General features: G+C 35.1%; 1 protein-coding gene across 4 annotated transcripts in view; it reads right to left on the bottom strand.

The window, feature by feature from the left end:
- Positions 1-26375, bottom strand: part of MAP4K5 (mitogen-activated protein kinase kinase kinase kinase 5) — a 113467-nt gene that overhangs the window by 61369 nt on the left and 25723 nt on the right. For all 4 annotated transcript variants that reach the window (XM_040477105.1, XM_040477104.1, XM_040477103.1 and 1 more), the window contains exons 4-5: positions 1441-1531; positions 878-942 (exon numbers count right to left, since the gene is read on the bottom strand). In XM_040477105.1, coding sequence (XP_040333039.1) covers positions 878-942; positions 1441-1531 — 156 coding nt within the window. The remainder of the gene's footprint in view (positions 1-877; positions 943-1440; positions 1532-26375) is intronic.

Here is a 26375-nt window from a genome sequence, read left to right on the forward strand (position 1 = left end):
TGTGTTTAGTCTCATTAACTAAAACATCAGGAAACTGTCAAAAACAAAACAAATTGGAAGCTAAATTGTAGAGCCAAAACAAAGACTATTTCTAAATGGTTATGGGTAATATCTAATTCAACTCAGAAAACTGCCTAAATTAACAGAATGTTCAATAAAATACTTCAAGTTTTTGAAAATATATTTTTTCAATATTTTTAAAAAGTTTATTCCTTTATTATTTCTGAGAAAGAGAGAGAGAGCGCACACGCACAAGTGGGGGAGGGCCACAGAGAGGGAGACAAAGAATCCAAAGCAGGCTCCAGGTTCTGAGCTGTCAGCACAGAGCCCTAAGCAGGGCTTGAACTCATGAACCATGAAATCATGACCTGAGCCGAGGTTAGACACTAAACCAGCTAAGCCACCCAGGTGCCATGAAAATTATACATTTTTAATACAAAAATACATCAACAACTAAACCTAGTTGTTTCCTTAGTTAGGTTAAGTGATATCTAAGATAGATATACAATTTCTTTTATGTGAGAGTTAACTTTTGTAATTCAATTCTTATTTACAAAAATTGAGGCAGTTTCAAATATAGATAAAATACTTTCCTAGACACACATAAGATTTCCTAGATACTACATCTAAAAAGCAAAATTTGGACTCTATAAGAACTTCTGGATTTCTCAGATCAGGTTTCAGAAAATTTACTAAAAAACCAAAATAAATAAATAAATAAAGTTTAGATTTCTTTTATGCAATACTGCAGGAGCAGAACAGAACAATGTAAAAACGGTATATGTACCCATCAACATCCCTGGTTAACTAGAAATGTAAAACAACAATCATTAAACTCAAAGTTTGTTTTTAAAACGTAAAGTCAAATGAACAGTACCATGGTAAATATCTTGAAGTGATCCGCCACCACAGTATTCCATACAAATCCACAGTTTTTCTCGACTAATAAGAGAAAGAAAATTATATTAGCTAGTAATTCTCAATCACTGAAATACCCTTACAATAAATTATATTAAAAAAAAAAAAAAAGAAAAGAAAGAAATACCCTGAAGGCTTTCACTCTTCAGCACACCAAGGTTTAGAATGGATTACAGGGTGGAACAGGAAACTGCCCTGGCAGTCTCTCTTCCAGATTCAGAAGAGCAGAGTAACTTCAGTTTTGCTCCCATCTTAAATGGTTTAGAATAAGTTTTATGCGATAAAACACTTGTAATCATTCATAATATTTATTGTCAGATAAGGTATAAATGCATAAATGGAGATGTCAATATTAATATAACAGGGGAGACTACAAGAAAACCTGAGAAATTTTAGAACTTCAGACAATATAACTTTAAAATTTTATATGTATAATAGCATTTACATGAAAGGCAGGGAGAGTGGTAGTAAAGAAATACAAAATTCAAGGAGAGCAGATGATGATGTTGTCTTTTTTTTTACCTGAGATAGCTCCCAAAGTAGGCAACAATGTTGCAATGTTTACATTCTTTAACCATAAATATTTCTTGTTGAATCAAAGAAAAATCATCTCCTGAAAAACAAAATGATAAAACTTAATAACAAAGTTACGTTTTGAGTCATATACGGGAAAAAAGAAAACTTTACAGTAAATGTTAGAGATGAGGAATTAGATACTCAATATAAGGGAATATAAACTGCTACATTCTTTCTAAAAAAGCAGAAGCCTTAAAAATACACAAAATCTTCGAACTCATAATTTCACTTTAAAAAAATTTTTTCTGAAGGAGATGTGCACAGAGATAAATGTTTTCTACAATGTGACTTAATGGAAGAATGAGTAAATAATTTATGGCACAGTTATACATATAATGCAGTTAAAACATGTTTTGATATGAAAATATGTTCATGCTATGTTAAAAAAGGGGTATTTTATATACGTTATATAAATACATATGTATAAAGAAGTATCTTAAAAAACTTACACAATGTTTATGTCCAGGTGGTAAAATTAAAAGTAATTTTGCTCTGCTTGACTTATCACTTACCATATTTTCTAGTTCATGCCACAAAACAGCAAGATTTCATTCTTTTTTTGTTGTTGTCTTTTGTTTTTAGTGTTTATTTATTTTGAGAGAGAGAGCATGCGAGCAGGGTAGGGCCAGAGAGAGAGAGAGAGAGAGAGAATCCCAAGCAGGTTCTGTGCTGTCAGCACAGAGTCTAACACAGGGCTTGATCCCAAGAACCATGAGATAATGACCTGAGCCAAAATCAAGAGTCGGACACTTAACAACTGAGCCACCCAGGTGCCCAAGATTTCATTCTTTTTGATGGTTAAGTAATATTCCATTGTATATATACCACATTTTCTTTATCCATTCATCAGCTGGGCTCTTTCCATAGTTTGGCTATTGTTGATAATGCTGCTATAAACATTGGGGTGAATGTACCCCTTCGAACCTGCATTTTTTTTACTTCACTGACACGCAGAATTTAAGAAACAAAACAGATGTACATATGGGGAGTTGAGGGGGAGGGAGAGTAGAGGGAAACAAACCACAAGAGACTCTTAACAATAGAGAACTGAAGGTTGATGGAGGGAGGTGGGTGGGAGATGGGCTAGATGGGTATTAAGGAGAGCACTTGTGACTAGCACTGGGTGTTGTATGGAAGTGGTGAATCAGTGAATTCCACTCCTGAAACCAATACTGCATTGCATGTTAACTAAAATTTAAATTAAAAAAAAAAAAAAAAGTAGGGGCACCTGGGTGGTTCGATTGGTTAAGCGTCTTGACTTCAGCTCAGGTCATGATCTCGCAGTTGGTGAGTTTGAGCCCCACATCGGCTGTCTGCTGTCAGCACAGAGCCCACTTTGGATTCTCTGTCCCCCACTCTCACCCCTCCCTCGCTCACAAGCTCTCTAAAAAATAAACATTAAAAAAAAAGTAATTTTGCTTTCTTCTTATTCATATTTGCCAATTTATCACAAACTTGTTTGCCAATTTATCACATTTATCACAAATTTATCACCAATTTATTCATGTTTGCCAATTTATCACAAACTTGTTTGAGTTATACAGGAAAAGTTAACAAAATGAAATACTTGTTAGGAATGCCTGGGTGGCTCAGTTGGTTGCCATCTGAGTTTGGCTCAGGTCATGATCTCTCAGTGAGTTCAAGCCCCACATCCGGCTCTGTGCTAAGAGCTCAGGGCCTGGATCCTGCTTCATATTCTGTCTCCCTCTCTCTCCGCCCCTTCCCGGCTAGTGGTCTCTCTCTCTCACTTGCTCTGTCTCTCAAAATAATAAACATTAAAAAAAAAATAAATTAAAAAAATGAAATACAGGTTAGATATGGGAATTTCGTAATTATTATGGGAACACCACCTAAAACGGTATTGTCACCGTACCATCAAACTTCATTTTGTACAGTAGTCTTTTTTCAAGTTTTTATCTTAATTATAGTTAACATACAGCATTATGTTAGTTTCAGGTATACAACACAGTGATTGAACAATTCTATACACAGGTATACAATATAGTGATTCAACAATTCTATACATTACTCACTGCTCATCATGATAACTGTGCTCTTAATCCCTTTCACCTATGTCACCCACCTCCCCTCTGGTAACCATCAGTTTGTCTCTATAGTTAAGTCTGGTTTTTTTGTTTCTTTGTTCATTCATTTCTTCAATTCCAGATATGAGTGAAATTATATGGTATTTGTCTTTCTCTGACTTATTTCACTTAGCATTGTACCCTCTAGATCCATCCATGTTGTTGTAAAAGGCAAGATTTCACTCTAAAACAAAAACAAAACACCTATTTCATAATCACCTGCCAGTAAAAGGGGCTTAATGGAGATAATCTAAAACAGATGATGATCTGTGTTTCCCATTATCAATTTATGTAGAAGTAGGGAGTAAATCCTGCAAATTACAGTAAAAAGCCTGCTCACCAAGGTGCACAGACTGTCTTTGTCTGCTCCTGGGCACCAGAATATTGTTTCTCCTTGTATCTCACTCCTCTACTTGTGCCTTTTCCATTACAGCATTAAAACATTCTTTACACATGCTAATCTCCAACAAGCAGGCTAGATTCTAGTTTATCCTTCACTTTATTAGGAAGCTCTGAATTACACATGAAAGAAGAGTAAAGAATCAACTAACTTTGTTAATATATACTACTCTTTGGATTTCAGTCTACTCTTTTTTTTTGTTTGTTTGTTTGTTTTTTATGTTTATTTTTGAGAGAGAGAGAGAGAGTATGAGCAGGCTAGGAGCAGAGAGAGAAAGGGAAACACAGAATCTGAAGCAGGCTCCAGGCTCCGAGCTGTCAGCACAGAGGCTGATGCAGGGCTCGAACTCACAAACTGTGAGATCATGACCTCAGCCGAAGTTGGATGCTTAACTGAGCCACCCAGGCGCCCCTCAGTCTACTCACTTTTAAATGTGCACAGAAGTCATATGTGAACTGTGCTGAAAATGCTTCAGTTAAGTCTGGAATTTAGAACAGATTTTCTCACAGGAGTAACTTCACAAATGATGCCTAACTTTTTTTTTTTTTATAAAATTTTAAACAGAATATGTTTCATCTCAGTAGCCTAAACATGCTTATGATTTTATTTATTTTATTTTTTTATTTTTAAATGTTTTTCTTTCTTTATTATTTTTGAGAGTGCAAATGGGTGCTGGACAGAGAGAGAGAGGGTGACAGAGGATTGAAGCAGGCTCTGTGCTGACAGCAGTGAGCCCGACGTAGGGCTTGAACTCATGAACTGTGAGACCACGACCTGAGCTGAAGTCGGACGCTCAACGGAGCCACCCAGGGGCCTAGGTGCCCCTCTTATGATCATTTTAAACCATATTTGTACCATTTTTCAGAACACACAAAATTGCATATGGGCAATTTCCACTGCCTGTGCCCCTGGAAGGGAGCAGAGCCACAGATAATATAAAGGTTTTTTTTTTCCAGGGGCGCCTGGGTGGCTCAGTCAGTTGGGTTATATATACCTCGTCATGATCTCGCGGTCTGTGAGTTTGAGCCCTGCATCAGGCTCTGTGCTGACAGCTCAGAGCCTGGAGCCTGCTTCTGATTTTGTGTCTCCCTCTCTCTCTGCCCCTTCCCGGTTTGCTCTCTGTCTCTCCCTCTCTCTCTCAAAAATGATAAACATTAAAAAAAATTGTGTTTTTCCAGTGAAGTCCTTTTATAATTTTAATTATTTTTAATTTACATCCTAGTTAGCATATAGTACTATAATCAGTGATTCATCCCCTATATATAACACCCAGTATGATGCCTAACTTCTTAATGGTGTCTAAATTCTTAAACTGACTTATAAAAGCCAATAATATGGCTGAACTAATACTAATAATAAACCACTATTTCCTGGGGAAATTTAGGTGAGGTCCACCCCACAACTGTGGTCTCAGCAGAAGCTATGTGAGCTTTCCGCCAAAAAAGGTGGGGCCTTGGTGAGGCTAAGCAACAGTTTTTTACAGTTGTAGATGGAAACTAGAGTTCACAAGAATAGGTCATTAATAACTCAGATGTTTGAGGACTGCGGCTTCTTTGATATATTTAGTGAATAAACTCTATTTTTGAATATATTCTTCATATATCCGATTCACCATTGTCTTAAGATTTAATCCAAAGGGGTGAGAATCTTCTTTGAATTGAAACTGTACCATGGAACAGACTTACATAAAGATAATATTTCTGCAGTCTATCCTGAAAGGCAGATAAGCTAAATGTAGTTATTTATTACAGAAGTAGCTATTCTTTGATGGCTTATATCAGCTTCTTCAAAATGATCTAAATTGGGGTTTATTTTATTCTTCTGATTGGGTGATGCCAGACTACTGTTTCCTTTCCTTGAAATATGCCATAAAATCCACTGGATTCAGACGCTTCAGGCCTAGAGGTTCCAGCTCTGTTCATGTATAAATGGGTTTTGAGGAGTTTATTTTCTCAAAAAAGAGAAGTTTTATTCTTCATACTTAGGCAATGTGAAGATGAGACTAGCTGAGAAATACAGAGCCCCATGTCTGCAGTTTTGACTAAGTACCTGTTATTTCCTTCTGGAGGTCTTGCTAGCCCCCTGAATTTAATATGTCCCAAGATACCAGTATCTTCTTTTAAAAATCAATTTTCTCTTTGGACTTTCTATTTGTGTTAATGACACTTATTTTCTAAGGGACTAACCTCTGGCAGCCTCTCCATAGCCCTCCTAAGAAAACTGACCTCTATGCATCAAGAACTACAATTTGTGTCATGTGATCTTCTACTTGCTGAAGGCACAGAGGTGGACAACTGACCTAAAAGAAATGAGATGAGCTAATTATATTTGGTCTCTTTAAAATTTGAACCATGGAGACTAAGTCATTGGTAATCAGCAGAATCACATTAAAAGTGGAATATGAGAGTCTATGAATGACGGTGGCTAAGGTTACTAGAGAGGTACTGAAAACCTGGCTTATGAGTACATCTTTATATAGGAAGGGAAAGATCCACTAGAGCTTGAATGTGTGCCAAAGCACAGGCAGAGACAGCTGGATCAGACAGCTGATCACCGAGACCAGAAAGTTATAACCTCAGACTCTTTTAAGGGTGGGTGATTATGTCTGGCTGGCTGGCTGTCTTAAGGCACTCAGCCTGATACTCCTAGGAAAAGAGTGGCCCTCTTCAGCCAAAAAAGTGATCCAACGAGAGAAGGATGGAAGCTGTGTGTCTGGGATGGTTGACACTGGAACGAGTCCTGTTTCTTAGTACTCTTAAGATTGGCCTGAACCCTGGAAGGTAGCTATAAAGAAGAAATGGACAGTGCAGGTATTGGTTATTTCATTCTGGTTCTAGATGGTACTGACACTGGGATTTGCATTTTTAATTTTTTTAAGTGTTGCATTAGGGTTCCCAGTTAGAATGTTCAGTGACCACCAGCGCAGTGATTGCAACCTCTACCAGTGTTGCAAGGCTAATATTCAAAGATAGATTTGGTAATAAGGGCAACAAGCACTGCAATGTCCTAAAACCCAAGTTTTAAAGAGGGAGAAACTCTACTGCTGTCCCTTGTTCCTAAGCCACCTCCTGTCTATCATCATACTACAACCCTAAACTACCATTTTTTTTAAGTTTTGTTTTTAAAGTTTATTTACTTATTTTGAGGGGGGGAGGGGCAGCGAGGGGGTGGTTAAGAGAGAATCCCAAGCAGGTTCTACACTGACAGTGCAGAGCCCGACGTGAGGCTCGAACTCACAAACTGCAAGATCATGACCCGAGCCAAAAATCAAGAGTTGAACGCTTAACTGACTGAGCCACCCAGGTACCCCTAAACTACAGTTTTTAAGTGGATTGAGCAGCCCATTCCCCCCAACAGACTACTCTATAAAAAAAAAATGTAGCCTTAATACCTGGGGTCACTTAGGTGGTTGATTTTTGCTTTCAGCTTCTTAGTTTTGAATACAATTAGCCAATGTCAGTGTTTATTCAGCTACCAGCTACTTCTGCTATAATCAGTCCATTAAGATTAGGATCAGGTTGGACTTCTGTTAACACCACACTTAAGGCATTTCTAAAAACATAAGGAAAGAAGAGAAGCCTTGGAAGGCAATACACTAGAACTATATAGGACGCACTGGTTGACATAAAAAGCACAGGCATTCACATTCTGGAAATAAACAGGAGTAAACTGGTTGCACTCTTCGTGTAAGAGTCCTCTGGATTATACCTGGATTCAATATTCTTTTAAGGGTTTCTTGCAACCAAACAGGTCCTAAAAGATAGAACTTGGGAAATGATTAAAAGCCCCCTTTTAATAATGCCCCCTTAAAAAAATAAGAAAGAAGGGAAGGTATTAGGTATTAAAAATCTGGTTGTGACAAAATGAAAGGCAGCAATAAGATTCACTGCATGCTCCCTCAAATAATATGGTAGCAAATCATGGATTTAATACTGAGGTCGTCAATTAAACCAGTATCTATAATTACATGAGCAGCTGCTGATCTACAGCAATTTAAAGGGCTTAGAGTTGAGCTATAGTATGGTTCCTTTAGCAACACAGCAATAAAAGGACAATGCTAATTTCTAGAACATCTGGCCCAAGGCATAGAGAGAGAAAAAGCACCATTATGAAATCCTAACAGCCCAAATCAGAAAGTCATCTTTGGAATTGCTGAATCATGACATCATACCCTCAGCTGACTTTGCAACTGCAATAGGTTTAAAAAAAAAGGGCGGGGGGCCTGACAAGTGGAATGGGAATATCTGGGAGATCAGATAATTCCCAGGCCCCTGGAAATATATTTACTGTAATGTTCCTCTTTCCAGCAAAAGAAGTACAATCAACTCTGTTAAGGAGTGGACTCCCTATTGAGGTGTGGCCTATGATTAGAATGTCAACACAGCATGAGCTAAAAACTATATAAGTCAGAGCAAGGAAGAGATTAAATCCAGGAATAACTGTTGACTTCTAGGGAATATATTCAAAAGCTAGAGTTTTTTGTTTGGTTGGTTGGTTTTGTTTTTTTCTCCCACACCCACTCACCGCCCACTAACAGTTTGGAAAAGAAGCTATTTCTATTCTTCAGAAGTTACCCTAGAAACTTTAATGTGCATATTTTCCTTGGTAAAGGCTACATATAATTCCTATCTTTACTCCCCCTTTCAAACAATACAATAACATTGGAATGCTTTAACTCTATTACTTCTTCCCAACTCATTCTATTGTTGGCCAGAATATTAGTTCTTTTCTCACAACGATCATCTTCATTATCCTTTTGTACATAGGTATGCTTTAGTTTTTTGAGATTTACTCATATTTAATCACTTTCTTTGCTCTTCTTACTTTTTGCATCTCAGACTTACCATCTGGTATCACATTCCTTCTGCTTGATGTTTATCTTTTAGAATTTCCTTTAGTGAGGTTCTATTGGTGACAAACATGGTTAGCTTCTGTATGAAAATGCCTTTATCCTGCCTTCATTATTAAAAGGTATCTTCATTGGATGTACAATTCTAGGTTTATAGTCCTCTTAGTTCTTTGAAGATATCCACTGTCTTCTACCTTCATTGTTTTGGTAAGTCACTGTTAAGTATTAATAGTCCTTCTTCTATAATGTCTTCTCTAGTTGATTTAAAGATTTGCTGTCTTCAGTATTTTGCAGTTTCACCATGACATATGCAAATGTGCACTTTAAAAAAAAATTTTTTTTCTGGTTGGAATTCTTAAATATTTGGTGTTTCCTGTCAGTTCTGGAAAATTTTTCACAATAAATGCTTCGAACATTCCCTTTGCCCAAATGTATCCCTACTCTGATTAGATCTCAGTTAAATCTTTTCACTCTATCTTCCACGTATTCTACATTTTCTTATTTTTTGTCTGCTTCTCTGTGCTTGCTATATTTTGCACAGTTTCTTCATTGCCTCTTCAGCTATGTCTAACTTGTTACATCTGTCGAATGTTAAATTTGTAATGATTTTTCATTTCTAGAAGATCAATTTGGTTGTTTTAAACATCTGCTCCTGAACAGGAACCCTCTTGCACTGTTGGTGGGAATGCAAACTGGTGCAGCCGCTCTGGAAAACAGTGTGGAGGTTCCTCAAAAAATTAAAAATAGATCTACCCTACGACCCAGCAATAGCATCACTAGGAATTTACCCAAGGGATACAGGAGTGCTGATGCATAGGGGCACTTATACCCCAATGTTTATAGCAGCACTCTCAACAATAGCCAAATTATGGAAAGAGCCTAAATGTCCATCAACTGATGAATGGATAAAGAAATTGTGGTTTATATACACAATGGAATACTACGTAGCAATAAGAATAAAATATGGCCTTTTGTAGCAACGTGGATGGAACTGGAGAGTGTTATGCTAAGTGAAATAAGTCATATAGAGAAAGACAGATACCATATGTGTCACTCTTGAGTGGATCCTGAGAAACTTAACAGAAGACCATGGGGGAGGGGAAGGGAAAGAAAAGTTAGAGAGGGAGGGAGGCAAACTATAAGAAACTCTTAAAAACTGAGAACAAACTGAGGGTTGATGGGGGTGTGGGGGGGTGATAAATAAATACATAAATAAAATAAAATAAAATAAAATAAAATAAAATAAAATAAAATAAAATACAATAAAATAAAATACAATAAAATACAATAAAATAAAAATCTGCTCCTTCCAACAGTTTACTTTTTACTCATATTTTCATGACTTTTTAAATTATCTAATCATATCATATATTGAGTATATTTCCAAAATCTGATGTCTTCATGTTCTGTTGTTGTTTCTGCTGGCTCTTGCTCAAGGTACCTTAATTCCTTGTGTCGTCTGTGATTTTTGACTTTGAACTCTTATTTCTTGGAACTTTATCTATTGGAATTCTTTGAAGCTTGGGTCAAAGTTGAGAAACTACACTTGTTTCTGCTAGGTGGCTGAGTGTGCTACCCTAGGAGACAAACTGAAAAACTAAGGTTTTTAAAGCCACACACAGTGCGACTCCAATTCAAGACAGGCAATATTTTTTTGATAGTCATTGGTTGGGCAATGGGCAAGGTTATTTCTAGTTTACCCATACTAAAAGCCTTTGGGGATGCTAGGTTTTTGCAGGGTAGTGATTCTTCACCTAGAATGGGTGTTGGACTTTGTCTCCTATACCTATTGCCCTCTGTGAAGGATGTAAAAGGCAAATCACAATTTTATTTGGTTCAAAAAAGTTTCCTCAAGATTTAAGCCAGCCCAAGTGTCCTCTTGCCTATTTCTCTAGGTTTTTAGAATTTGATTATTCTTTACTTTCTTACAAGACACTCAAGCTCTTTGTATGTGTCCTCACCCATAAATGAGGATATAATAAAATCACAGAGGATTATTTTGAGAATTAACTTGATATTTCTAACATACATATTAAGTACCATAGAGTGTGTTACTATTATTTCTACTGGATTGGTGTATTTTAAAAGATTAGAAAACTTTTAATCTATCCTGTTTTGTGTTTTTTAGCAGTAGTAAGATTAGGTAAGGTATTGGCTATGGAGCAATTAAAAGGTAAAATCTAATTATTTTTTTCTATAGCTTTTAATGTATCAATTCTGAAAATGAGTAAGTAAAGCAATTGTTTTTGCTTTTTTATAAGTAACATGAAAACAAACTCTGGAGGACAGCTAAAATGTACTTTTTATTAGAATTATCAAACCATTATATAAGGACTATGTATTAGACTTACTAGTTTTATCCCATTAAAATTTGAAATTGGATATTTTATTTTTTTAATTTTTTTTTTAAAGTTTTAAATGTTTATTTTTGAGAGAGGGAGAGAGAGTATGCAAGATTGGGGGGGGGGTGGACAGAGGCTCTGAAGCAGGCTCTGTGCTGATAGCAGTGAGCCCGATGCGGGGCTCAAACTCACAAACTGTGAGATCATGACCCGAGCTGAAGTTGAATGCTTAACTGACCAAGCCACCCAGGCATCCCCCAAATTGGATGTTTTAAAGTACTATTTTTCCATTCTTAACTAATCATAAAATCACCTAGTAATTATAGATTCCTAGGCTCACTCTCTACTTTGTGAATCAGAATCTTCCGGAGATTCCTAACATCAGGCAAGTTTCAGAAATACTGTTTTAAGTAATGCTGTTTGGATAAGTATTTTCTGAGTTATAAGTACCTGATTTATAAAGTTTGTAACAACAGCCACTTATATTGACACAACTATTCTACTCCAAGATGATGCATCCTCATTCTTTTGGAGAAGAGCAAACCTGTCAGACAACTTTAACGTTTGGCTGCTGGTATACATAATTATCTGATTTTTTAATATATATTAATATTAAATACATTTACATAAATATAAACATATACACATAGAAGTATATATAGAATATATATAGAAGCGTATATAGAAATATATACACATATATATTTCTTTTGCACTACTTTTCTTCACTCCTTTGGGTGGTGGGAAGGAAAGAGGGTGATGAACATGCATATATATAATTTCTGTCTCACCCTCTTCTGACAGTTAATTCCATATCAGGCAATCTTTCTTTCTCACAAATACATCTATTTTCCTTAATCTGCTTACTCATTTCTATCATCTAATTCCTGGTTATTTGCTCCAGGAAAATCTCATTCTCTACTCTTTTTGTTTTATGCATGGACAAAAATCTCTAAACATGCCTAGTAAATTAAAAAAATTTTTTTTTAATGTTTATTTTTATTTTTGACAGAGAGAGAGAGAGAGAGAGAGAGAGACAGAGCATGAGCAGGAGAGGGGTAGAGAGAGAGGGAGACAGAGAATCCGAAGCAGGCTCAAGGCTCTGAGCTGTCAGCACAGAGCCTGACGCGGGGCTCGAACTCACATTCTGAGATCATGACCTGAGCCGAAGTTGGACACTCAACTGACTGAGCCATCCAGGTACCCCAAACATGCCTAGTAAATTTAAAAACTACTATTGTAACATCTACTCAAGAAAAGGAAAGTCAAAGTCCTGGACCAACAAATATACAAAGAATGTACCTGCTACTACTAAAGCTTTTGCAAGTACCTAGATATACTCTTCAAAATGTCCTTAAGATTTGATTTTCTAATATCTTGTGGAGGGTTTTTGCATCTACGATTATGAGAGACACGGGTCTGTAGTTTTTGTTTTCTTTTGTTTTTTGTACTGCCTTTGGTTTTGGTACGAAGGTAATGCTAGCATTATACATAAGGCAGGCATGTAACGTTTATTGGGTGCTGACCCTGCTAGGCACTAGGAATGTATTAGTAAAAAGCAAACAAAAACAGACAAAACACTTGCTCTCTGGGTGGGTGTCAGAAAGTTAAACAAATAAATACGTGTCAAGTAGTGATAAGTGCTAAGAAAAAAAGTTAACCAAACCTCAGGAACACAGAATGGAGTTAAGTGCATTTTACATAGACTGAATGGTTGGAAAGGCCTTTCTAGTAGGGTGATATTTGAGGAATACAGATGAATATAGTGAGGGAGTAGGTCAAATGGATCCCTGTGAGAATAGTAGGATATAGGAGATATATATAAATATATATATATATATATATATATGATATAGGCTATCTTATACTATCCTATAATACTATATAATATTCTATATACTCAAATACTATATATACTCTACAGCCTCAAATACTATACATACCCTATATAGAATATACATAGTATTGTGATATAGTATAGGATATATATATATATATATATATATATGCACATATATATATATATATATCCTGTATATAGGATATCCTATATAGAATATATATATCCTCAAATACTAAATATATATCCTATATGGAATATATATAGTATTGTGATATAGTATAGGATATATGTGTGTGTATACACGCACACACACACACATGGCACATATATACATAGCATATATATATATATGGCATATTATATATCCTAGACAGAATATATATAGCATTTGAGAATATAGAGTAGATATATATACACACACATATATAGTATTTGAGTATATAGGATATATATAGTATTTATAGGCTACAATATATACATTTAGTGTGTGTATATATATATAGGATATATAAGATATATATAGTATTTGAGGATATAGATGAATGTAGTGAAGAAGTGGGTCAAATAGATCCCTATGAGAATAGTATTCTAGACATAAGGAACAGCAAATATACAAGTTTTAAAGCAGGAATGTGTCTGGCACATTAGAAAACAGAGAGAAGCCCAGTGTTTCTGAAGTGAACCACAACAGTGGTAGAAGATGAGATGAGTGAAGGATTAGAAGGCCAGATCAAAAATAGCCTTTTCAGCCATTATCATAAGGACCTTGGATTTTAATCCAAGCAAGATGCAAGCCTCTGAGATTTTTGAGCAATAGAGTATAGTATCTTGGTTTCAGAAGGATTGCTCTGGTTGCTGTGTTGAGAACAGATTCAATATAGCCTAATAGGGGGTGGGGAGGAAAAAAGCTGGGGGGGTGTTGATATCATAAGGCCTAAAGCAGAATGATCACTGAGATAACTCATGCTAAAGTTGAAGTGGCTTAGACCAAAGTGGCAGCAAAGAAAGTGATGAGAAAATTAAGTCTGGATATATTCTGAAGGTGGAGTTTTTTAAGGTAGGAATGTTTATTTTTTAAATGTTCCACAGGTGATTTTCATCCACCCTCCTTCCCTTAATAGAACCACTATTATAATTCCTAGTAAGCTGTCTGGAGTTATGCAGTTATTAAGTGGTGGACAATGTTTAGAACCCTAGCAATCTATCTCCAGAGCCCCAAACCTATTCTGTCTCTTAAACCCCTAAAACTCTGTTCCTTCGTGTGACCATGTTTTGGAGAGGGCTATAACCTTGACTAATACCATCAAAATATTCTTTAATGTTACATATTGAACTTTCACTAAGTTTAGCATATTTTAATATTTCCACAAAAAGTGAAACAAGATTTACCAATCGTTATTTCAGCAAATAACAATTGGTTTATGCTTTTCCTATCTTTCGTATTTCCACTAAAAGTACTGTTCATATTTCCTACTTTAATCTTCTATTAATAAATATTCACAGGAAACTATCAGAAACATGTCTAGTTCTATATGGGTATCAATAATGGAAATTACTTTAAAAGTAAATAAAACTCTTTTATTTCATATTATTGCATCACATTAATATTGTTATCTTACAATAGTCTAGCCAATGTGGAAAAATATAAAGAATAAAATAAAATTTACCCATAAATTCACTATCCAAAGACATTTACCATTCACATTTTGATGTCTTCTTCCAGTCCTATAAAATATTTAAGGTTTCTCCCACCATATACACAAATTGTGACTCCTACTCTACAGTTTCACAACCTATTTTGTAAACATTGTGTCACTAAAAATCATTTAAAAGGCATCCAAGTTGGAAAGGAAGAAGTAAAATTATTGGTTTGCACATGATATGATCTTATATGTAGAAAACTCTAAAGATTCCACAAAAAAACTTTTAGAATAAACAAATTCAGCAAAGCTGTAAGATACAAATTCAACACAAAAAAATCAGTTGTGTTTCTATACATTAATAATGAATAATCAGAAAAGGAAATTAAGAAAACAATTCTATTCACAATAGCATCAAAAAGAATAACATACTTAGGAATGAACATGACCTAGGAGGTAAAGTACACTGAAAACTACAAAACACTGCTGAAAGAAATTAAAGATGACACAAACAGAAAGACAGCCCATGTTCAGGAATAAGATAATTTACTACTGTGAAGAGGTCAATAAAATACCCAAAGCAATCTACAGATTCAATGTAATCTGTATCAAAATCCCAGTAGCATTTTCTTGGGAGATACGGGAAAAAATCATCTTAAAATTCATATGGAATCTCAAGGGACCACAAATAATTTTGACAAAGTTGGAAAACTCACACTTCCAGATTCCAAAACACATTACAAAGCCACAGTAATAACAACAGCATGCTACTTTGTGAAGGCAGACATAAAGATCAATGGTAGAGTGGAGAGCCCAAAAATAAACCCACACAATTATGGTCAAATGATCTTTGACAAGGGTGCCAAGACCACTCAAAGAGGAAAAGAGAGTCATTTCAACAAATAGTATTGGGAAAACCGAGTATCTTCATCTAAAAGAATGGAGTTTGACACTCATATATGTACAAAAACCAATTCAAAATGAATTAAAGATCAAAACGTAAGACTCAAAATTATAAAACTCTTAGAGGAAAACTTCCTGACATTGGATTTGGCAAGGGTTTCTTAGATATGACACCAAAAGCACAAGCAACAAAGGCAAAAGTAGATGAATGGGACTATGTCAAACTTAAAAATTTTTGTTCATCCATGGACACAATCAACAGAGTGCAAAGACTACCTGTGGAATGGGTGAAAATATTTGTAAACCATTTATCTGGTAAGTGGTTAATATCCAGAATATACGAAAAATTCCTACAACTCAACAACAAAAAATAAATAACCCAATTAAAACATGGGCAAAAGACTTGAATAGATATTTCCCCAAAGAGGATATATGGTCAACAAGCATATAAAAAGATGCTCAACATCACTAACCATCAGAGAAATGCAAATCAAAACCATAAGATGTCACCTCACATCCATCAGGAAAGCTATTATTAAAAAAAAACCAGAGTAACAAGTGTTAGTAGGGACACGGAGAAGGTGAAACCATTCTGTACTATCAGTGGTACTGCACACTGGTACAATCACTACAGAAAACAGTATGGCAGTTCCTCAAAAAATTAAAAATTTACCAGCATATCATCTAGTAATCCTACATCTACCTATATCCCCCCCCCCAAAAAAAACTGAAAGCAAGTATCAGAGATATTTCCATGCCCATGTTCATAGCAGCACGAATCATGATAGCTGAGAGACAAAAGGAACCCAAATGTCCATCAACAGATGGATAAATGTATAAACCAAACATAGTGTATACATACAGCAGAATACTATGCTGCCTTTAAAAAAGGAAGGAAATCCTGTCACATACTGCAACATGGATGAACCTCAAGGATATTACGCCAAGGGAAATAAGCTGCTCACAACAGGACAAACACTGTATGATTTCAATTATAGGAGGTATCTGAAGCAATCAAAATTATCAATAAAGAATGGAGATGGTGGTCAGCAGGAGCCAGTGGAAGGGGAACAAGGGAATTGTTGTTTAATGGATATGGACTTTCAATCTACAAGATGAAAAAGTTCCAGAGATCTGTTTCACAACAATGTAAATATACTTAACATCATTAAACTATAAGCTTAAAAATGGTTAAGATGGTAAAGCTTAAAACAGGTACTTTTATCATAATAAAAATAATTTAAATTATTAAATTATATGTGAATTATAAATTAAATTATATGTGAATTAAATTATATTATATTATATATATATAATATATATATATAACCATTTCACTATGGTTGGATATTCAAATATTTAAAAATATTGTTTTCAATTATGTGTTTTAAAAATAAAAATCTGATAACCTAAAACTTTTGGTATCATTTATAATAAAATTACAATACAAAAAGTAGCTCTCTTAATATTTATAATACTTAGCAATGGAAAAGCTTTTTGCACAGGTAAGTACTAAATATGTTCCTGCATTTATGAAATGAAAACAATGTGAAATACAGATACCAAAGGGAAAACTGATTTTACTGTATAGCTAATACATTAATAGTATCACTTCCAGAAAACTGATTAACTCAATGCTAAATATCCTGTCAGATAATATTCCAACACCTTGTTGATTTGTTTTTGTTGGTAATAAGGAGTTTTTTCCCTGAGCAAAATGAACACAGAATGTAAATACAACAGTCATTTCTAACAAAAAATTTTCTTAGACTCTGAAAACTCATCTAGAGGGAAAATCTCTATAAGTTTTAAATTCACAAATTTGGAATCAGACACTGAAGTTTGTTCACCTTTTAAATTACATAGTAACAAAAAGTATCTTCATTTCAACATCATCTTGTGTTCAAGAAGCAAACTGGGATCTAATTGAAATTGAGTACCCTAGCATTACAAAGTGAATTCTACCTATAAAATGGCAAAAAATGTCTATTTAGCCTTTATTAGCTTTCTGTATCTATTATTTAAAGCTTCCCTCCCCCCACCAAAAAAAACTGGTAGCATCTGGGACCTCAACTTAACTTTTCTACCAATTCAGACTTGAACTTTCCAAAGAGGGAAGACAAGATACTTACTAAGTAATATTAACTTAATATTTAATTTCACAGATAATTTTAAAAAATCAAAATTCTAGATTTTAAAACAGAAGTTAAATACTAAAAGCAAAGACATACCACTTAACCAGAATAGCTGACATGTGTCCTATTTGGCCAAAGCTCCTACTTTGGGATTTCTTTAAAGAACATTAACAAGGCAGGGACACCTGGGTGGCTCAGTCAGTTAAGCGTCCTACTTCAGTTCAGGCCATGATCTCGCGGTTCGCGAGTTCGAGCCCCACGTCGGGCTCTGTGCTCACAGCTCGGAGCCGGGAGCCTGCTCTGGCTCTCTGCCCTTCTCCTGCTCATGTTCTGTCTCTCTCTCAAAAATGAATAAACTTAAACAAAATTTAAAAAGAGAACACTGACAAGGCAAACTAAGATGGTTGTTTAAATCTTTATATACTTTTTGATTTTTTAAAAATTTACTTGCTCTGCTTATACTTCCAGGAAACAAGATGAAGTATTATTTAAAAACTGAGTAAAATGGTAAACATTTATTCAAAGATAAAGATTCTGGGGCGTCTGGGTGGCTCAGTCAGTTAAGCATCTGACTTCAGCTCAGGTCATGATCTCACGGTTCATGGGATGAAGCCCCACAGCGGACTCTGTGCTGACAGCTCGGCTTTCTTTGGATTCTGTGTCTCCCTCTCTCTCTCTGCCCCTCCCTGCTAGCATTCTCTCTCTCTCTCAAAACTAAACTTAAAAAAAGGATAAAGATTCCTATTCATTTTGAAAACGGACTAATTTATGAAAGACATTTGTCATTTTATTTTAAAATACTGAATTGTTTCATGAACATTTCCAATTCAGCATTTTAAAAAACAAGCACATAAACAAACACAATTATTATGCGTTAATCACCTTGGGCAATGACTTTATTACATCCCATCGTTGTAAGCAAGGCTCACAGTTTTGCTTTGTTTAAATTGAAGTGTAACTGACATACAACATTATATTAGTTTTAGATGTACAACAGAATGATTTGATATTTGTATATATTGTAAAATGATCACAATAAGTCTAGTTAATGTTTGTCAATAATTACAACATTTTTTTCTTGTGATGTGAACTTTTAAGATTTACTCTCTTAGCAACTTTCACATATGCAATATAGTATTACTAACTACAGCCACCATGCTGTACCTCACATCTCATGACTTATTTTATAACTGGAATTTTGTACCTTTTGGCTCCCTTTACCAATTTCACCTATCCCCACCCCTACCCCCCCATCTCTGGCAGCCACCAATTTGTTCTCTGTATCTATGAACTTGGTTTTTGTTTTCATTTAGATTTCACCTGTGAGATCATAAGGCATTTGTCTTTCTCTGACTTATTGAACTTAGCTTAACACCCTCTAGGATGCATCCATGTTGTCTCAAATGACAAGACTTCATTCTTTTCTCTCTCTCTCTCTCTCTCTCTCTCTCTCTCTCTCTCTCTCTCTCACACACACACACACACACACACACACACACACACACACACACCTTCTTTACCCATTCATCTATGGATGCATACTTAGGCTATTTCCATATACATCTTGGCTACTGTAAAAACTGCCGTAATGAGCATGGAGGTGCATGTATCTTTTTGAATTAGTGTCTTCATTTTCTTCGGATGAATATCCAGAAGTGGAACTGCTATATCAGATGATGGTTTCTATTTTTAACTTTCTGAGGCAACTCCACACTGTTTTCCAGAATGGCTGTACCAGCTTAATTTCCACCAACAGTGCACAAGGTTCTCTTTTCCCCACATCCTCACCAATACTTCTTATCTTTTTGAGAAGAGTCATTCTAACAGGTGTGAGGTGATATCTCATTGTGATTTCGATTTGCATTTCCCTGATGATTAGTGATGCTGAACCTGTTTTCATGTCTCTGTTGGCCATCTGTATGTATTCTTTGGAAAAATGTCTATTCATAGCCTTTGCCCATTTTTAAATCAGATCATTTGGGATTGTTTTTGCTACTGAGTTGTTCAAGTTTTTTAACAAACTATAATGTGGATAACTTTAAAATACTACTATTTAGTTTCACCAGAAATGAGAGGTAATGTGAGAAGAGAATGAGGGGAAGGGAAAGTAGGATTCTGATGACCAGCTTTCCCAGGAATCTTGCTTCTGTTCTGGCTGTCGGCTGCCACTAGCTACAGACTTGTTGAGCAAAACGTGCATCTGTAAAATGAGTTAGCGGGAAGGCTGAAATTCAGACACAGACAGGAAAACATGGTGACATGCATCATCATAATATCTGCCTGCTTTTCTAGGGCAGTCCTTATGTCTGAACAAAGAGATGGAAAATGAAACTAAAACTCAAAATGGTATCATCAGTATTGTTTATTTTCAATACTAATCACTAGTAAGTCCAACTTTATTTGAATGTCACCATTTGTAAGATGGTGCCCATATTTAATAAGTATCTACTATTTAATAATAAATATTAAATAAATATTTAATACATTTCTAACGATACATAGAAATGATTTAATCATTCTTAAAAATAATCATTTGCCTGTGTACACAAGGGGCAACAAAAATATAGAGACATAGGAAGGAATGCTGACATTTTCTTTTTCTACTAATTTTGTGGCTAATTCAAAAAAATTTTTTTCTGTGCTAATCTATTATTTTTAACTCTAAGTTTCACTTTAGAATTTTTATGAGTATTAGAAAGAGTTACAAAAGCAATCTGTTTCAGTAAAATTTTAAACATAATATTATAAAATTAAATTGTGCCAGGAAAGCCAGTAAATCTGTAATAAAATTCAGAACTCTACTATTAGTATAAACTTCAATAATCTATTTTCACCTGGGGTAAAAAGTATTATTAAGTTTACAGCTGGAATATCATTTACTTAAGAAAAAAAGTCTTGTTTATGTTTTACCAGACACATGTAAGTTTTTCTAAGTCATACTGGCAAATAATTATCTTTTCATGTCTAAATACAATTCTAAACCAGCTTATCTGTTATATCAATACAAGGAAGCACTTTTGTATTATACTGGCTTTAGTGCAATTTTTTAAAAAGCTGCTCAGTGAAGAATTCATTTCTGAAATACAGCTGTCTCCAGAATTATTTGACGTATCTGAACTGAATGCTGGGAAAATTCATTAGCATACCATCATATTTTTTACCTAATCATTCCCTTAAGTCTGTTCCAAAAATGTGAAAGACATCATCTACTTTGGCTTTACTAAAAATGCTTGAAAAAAAAAAAGGATATACAAATCTGTGCTCAACATGAAAACATTTTTTAAAAAGAAGCAAAATACAAAAGAAAACAATTCACAAATAAAATATAATGAAACAACCCCCATGAATAAAATCTCAGTCACAGATTAATTCCTAAAATTCTAAAGCACAGATGATGAAAACAAATGAAACTATTTACTAAAATGAAAAGTGCATATTTAAAGTATAAGAAAAACTTATAGTTGTTATTTACTAAATTTACTAAAATTACTATTAATCATAAATTGATCTTTGAAGATATAATAAATATTAAGTCCTTATTTTCTGAACATCACAGCTTAGTGCTCGCTTCAGCAGCACATATACTAAAACTGAACATCACAGCTTATAGAAGATAAGCAGTATTAGTGCCACAAACAATCAGGCAAGGCCTACAGAGGAAAAGTACCAAGATGGCCTTAACAGTTTTCCCTAACATACACAGAGAAAATGTCTATAGACTTTTGAGGGTAGAAGAAGAATGTGTGATATAAATAGTTCTGTATCTAGTCAACTGGTCATTTTTTTTTTTTTTTTTTTACACTGTAAGTCTACACAACAGTTGGTCTCATGGAGAACACTGGAATAGCTTAGACTTTCTTCTTATAGCAAGCTCAAATTGTATCAGACAACTCTGATCAGTCTAGTCAATTGGCCATTCTTATCCAAAGGCAGAAGAAAGACATTTATAATATTCATTTCTACAAAAACTATTTACTGAGTGCCTACTATGCGCTATATTATACTGTTTCAGATGCTGAAATAAAACAATCAAGAGAAACTACTACATATTTATTTATATTTATTACACAAATATATATATATATATATATATGGAAAGCATCAGGCACTCACATGTCCTATGCGGAGAACTAAAATAACAAGGGCTACCTTTAGATTAGGTAGTCAGAAATGGGTCCCTCTGACGACATGACTTTTAAGATGAGATGTAAATGACCAGAAGCCTTCTCCTCAAAAGATCATGAAACATAGTACTTCAGGTAGGATTTAGTTTAATTTTGGACTGTTTAAATAAAAAGAAAATGGAAGCAGAGTAGAGAAAGGAAAAAGATACATGATGAGCTCAGAGTAGACAAGGCAAATCATGTAGGGTTTTATAAGCAATGTTAAAAATGTGAATATTGGGGCGCCTGGGTGGCGCAGTCGGTTAAACGTCCGACTTCAGCCAGGTCACGATCTCGCGGTCCGTGAGTTCGAGCCCCGCGTCGGGCTCTGGGCTGATGGCTCAGAGCCTGGAGCCTGTTTCCGATTCTGTGTCTCCCTCTCTCTCTGCCTCTCCCCCGTTCATGCTCTGTCTCTCTCTGTCCCAAAAATAAATAAACGTTGAAAAAAATAATAATAATAAATAAATAAAAAAAATGTGAATATTATTTTAAGTGGATTTGAAAGCTTCAGCGAGGTTTTAAGCAGGAGAGCACTATGATCTGATTTGTGTTTAAAGGATCACTATCACTCCGGTGGCCTTGTGGAAACTAGATGGTGGCAGATGGGAGGTGTGGGAGAGGAAACAGGGAGACCAGGAGGGTAGAGAAGATGATAAAGAGAAGTAGACAGATGTAGGATATGTTTTAGAGGCAGAGTTGAAGAAACCTGCTAACAGACTGAATGGAATACAAATAAAAGAGAGAAATCAAGGACAATGGCTAGATTTTTGGCTTAGCTAACAGCTTATCAAAATGGGGAAGACTGAGGGAAGAGCATATTTGGGTTGAACAATCAATTTGTGAATTCAAATTATACTATCCCTAATACGTTAAAGAAAAATGTATATCATGATATGATCCATTCTATTAATATCTGGTACAAAATAAGCCAATAAGAATGGCAACGACATGGCATAAAAAGACCAATAGCGGGTGCTGAATCCACTGAACATACAGCGGGCACCAAATCCACTTAAATATAAAACTAAGTCCAAATAATTGGTATGTTATAATTCTTAAAAGATATGCAGACTAATGCACACTCATGCTCCAGTACAATAAAAAAAAATTCTCAGGCTAAAAACTCTAAATAAACAAATATCTGAAAATTGGGAGATTGAACAGGCAGGAGGATATAAATATGTAAAATTCGACATCTGTAAACCTTGAAGTCAATGACTTTCAGTTCTTAATAAACCAAAAACACACATTTAAGCACGTTATTCAAAGTCTTACAAGCCATCCTCTGTTAAAGAGGGTTTTTTTTTTAATGTTTGTTTATTTTTGAGAGAGAAAGAGACAGGCAGAGTGCTAGTGGGGGAAGGGTAGAGAAAGAGAGGGAGATACAGAATCCTAAACAGGCTTCAGGCTCTGAGCTGTCAGCACAGAGCTCGAAGGGGGTGGGGCTTGAACTCACGAACCATGAGATCATGCATGACTTGAGCTGAAATCAGATGATTAACTGACTGAATCACCCAGGTGCCCCAGCCATCCTCTGTTAAAACTAGACTTTGTACCTTTCAAATTATCAGCAGGAAAAATAAAAGAGACCTCCAGCCATAATATTTTTAAAGCTTCAAAAAACATTAAAAAACAAAAACCACATTAGAAGATCAAACATCTCACTCAACAATAATAGTGATAGACTCATCTATTAAAAGGAGAAAAGAGGGGCGCCTGGGTGGCGCAGTCGGTTAAGCATCCGACTTCAGCCAGGTCACGATCTCGCAGTCCGTGAGTTCGAGCCCCGCGTCGGGCTCTGGGCTGATGGCTCAGAGCCTGGAGCCTGTTTCCGATTCTGTGTCTCCCTCTCTCTCTGTCCCTCCCCCGTTCATGCTCTGTCTCTCTCTGTCCCAAAAATAAATAAATGTTGAAAAAAAAAATTAAAAAAAAAAAATAAAAGGAGAAAAGATTTAGATAATCTAGGGTTTATAAAATAAAACTCAATATAATTAAGAGAAACATCTAAAAACCAATGAAGTTTCAGAAGGGATTAAAGCAAAACGATAGGCCCAAGTATAGTAGCTCTACCCATTTGTTATATGCCACACAAATATAAACAAAACAGGAAGCTGGCAAGTTCAACGTTTCAAAGAGCACTAAAAATAACAATTTTATCACAAAAAGTATGAAAAACTGTCTGCCAGAGAAAAAAATAAATAAGTCCAGTAAAATCAATGGCTTGCGTAAGTATCAACAGTAACTAACTAGAAAGTGTAAGTGGGGGAAAATGTCATTCATAACAGTAAGAAATATCATAAATATGAATTATGTGGCAAGTTATAATACTTTCCTGAAGACCTGAATTTTAAAAATTCTTCCTTTTGTCAAAATGCCAAATTAAATGCTAAATTAATCTCACAAGCATTTTTCTCTTCGATAGAAATGATTTAAGGTCTCCTGAAAAAAATATTATGTAAACAGAAAGGAAATAACTGAAAAACAAGCAATGAAGATTATAAAATGCAGTGAAAAGTAAGAGTCATCAAAAACAGGGTAGTAGTGAACAAGGAATAGGAGGAAAAAAACAATCACTGGAACAGAAAACAAAACCCATGGTTACTTGGAAATTTAGTTTATGACAATCAAGGCATTTCAAACCTGCAAATAAAGGACAAGAGTCTGTAATAAACAGCTTTGGGAAACTGTCCAGCCACTTGAAAAAGAAAAAACCTAGCTAGGGCTCTCCTTCACCCCTTAGAACGAAATTGTTCCTGATGGGTCAAACATATAAACGTTGGAAGAAAAGAAAGGAAAAAACTAGAGGAAATTACAGTTAAGTAGTTTTAGAACTGTCTAGTAGAAAAGGACTACGGAGAAAGAGGGGAATAGAGAAAGCAGGACTGACAAATTTATCTAGGAGGAAAAAAACCACTTCCACACAGAAAAGGAAAGTATCACAAGAGCAGAGTATGAAGAGAGAAGACAAACTGGAGAAAACCTGAAAAACATATGAAGAGTCACTATTCTCAAAGTGCAAATGGCATTTAAAAATTGATAATAAAAGACAATTTGGGAGAATTCAGTAAAACATAACTATAGGCAAAAAAAATATATGAAAATGATCAAGTACTAAAATCACATTATCAAACATTTATTGAACTTCTATATTATTCTTCTTGGGGAAAGAATTTAAACATTAGTCAATCTTACATATGAATGAACTCTGACATAAGGTCAGCAGCTTTTCAAACAAAGGAATGAGAACTTCCTACCTTTCATTAATTTATGGTTCCAACAATTAATCCCTGTGTGTTAAATAACATCATATGATGATATATGTTTCTTTTTTATGGCTTATTGAGAACTCCGTATAGTAGCATTTTAAAAAACACATTCATTAATTCATTATATGAACAATACTCAGAAGTAAGTTGGTTGAGTGTCTGGCTTCAACTCAGGTCATGATCTCACAGTCCGTGGGTTTAAGCCCTGCTTCAGCCTCTGTGCTGACAACTCAGAGCCTGGAGCCTGCTTCAGATTCTGTGTCTCCCTCTCTCTCTACTCCTCTCCCATTCATGCTATCTCTCAAAAATAAATAAACATTAAAAAAATTAAAAAAAAAGAAGCTATATTCTCAACTCAAGTAAACTGTGCTAAAACAAGCCCTCACTGAGGGCAGAGAAGGAATGAACATCTTTATTTCCTCCAAGAACTCAACTCATTCATTATTTGGACTATCACCGTCCCCTGAACATAACTGGAATATTTATTCAAGTGACTCCTCCAGAAGAGGCAAACACTTGCCTAGTTCTGTTCTATTCTATTTGTGTTAGTGACATCACTGGAAATCATTTATTACTTATTAGATAAAACTTAGTAGCAGAACTCTCAAAGAATATCACAACAATTTCTAATACCCAGGGGGAAAAAAGGATACTGTGCCTTATTTGAAGCTTATTTTCAAAGCGTTGCAGCATATGCTACCCTCAGTAATATCTCTCTTATGAATCATACACTTAATGATCAAAATATTGTATTTGAAATGCAGAAACATTTTATATGCTCAAATTAAGAAACTGATGTAATTACAGTCACACAATTATTCTACATGTTTAAGTTTATGAAGCAACAAATGAACAGATCACCAAATATTCACCTACCCGCTCAAAAATTACTACTCTTCATCCCAAAGACATTTTTTGTAGAATTAGAAAAACCTATCCTAAAATTTATATGAAATCTCAAGGGACCCCAGATAGCCAAAACAACCTTGAAAAAATCAAAATTGGATGATTCACACTTCCTGATTTCAAAACTTACTACAAAGCTACGGTACTCAAAATACTGTGATACTGGCATAAAGACAGACATATGGACCAACAGAATAGAATGGAGAATCCAGAAGTAAGCCCTTGCATATATGATCAAAGATTTTTTGACCTTCAACCAAAAAGATTTTTTACAAGGTTGCTAAGACCATTCAATGGGGAAAGGGCAATCTTGTCAACAAATGGTGCCGGGAAAATGGATATCCACAAGC

This window comes from Herpailurus yagouaroundi, unplaced genomic scaffold (assembly GCF_014898765.1).
Source record: "Herpailurus yagouaroundi ecotype Mexico unplaced genomic scaffold, PumYag 141, whole genome shotgun sequence".
NCBI lineage: Eukaryota > Metazoa > Chordata > Mammalia > Carnivora > Felidae > Herpailurus > Herpailurus yagouaroundi.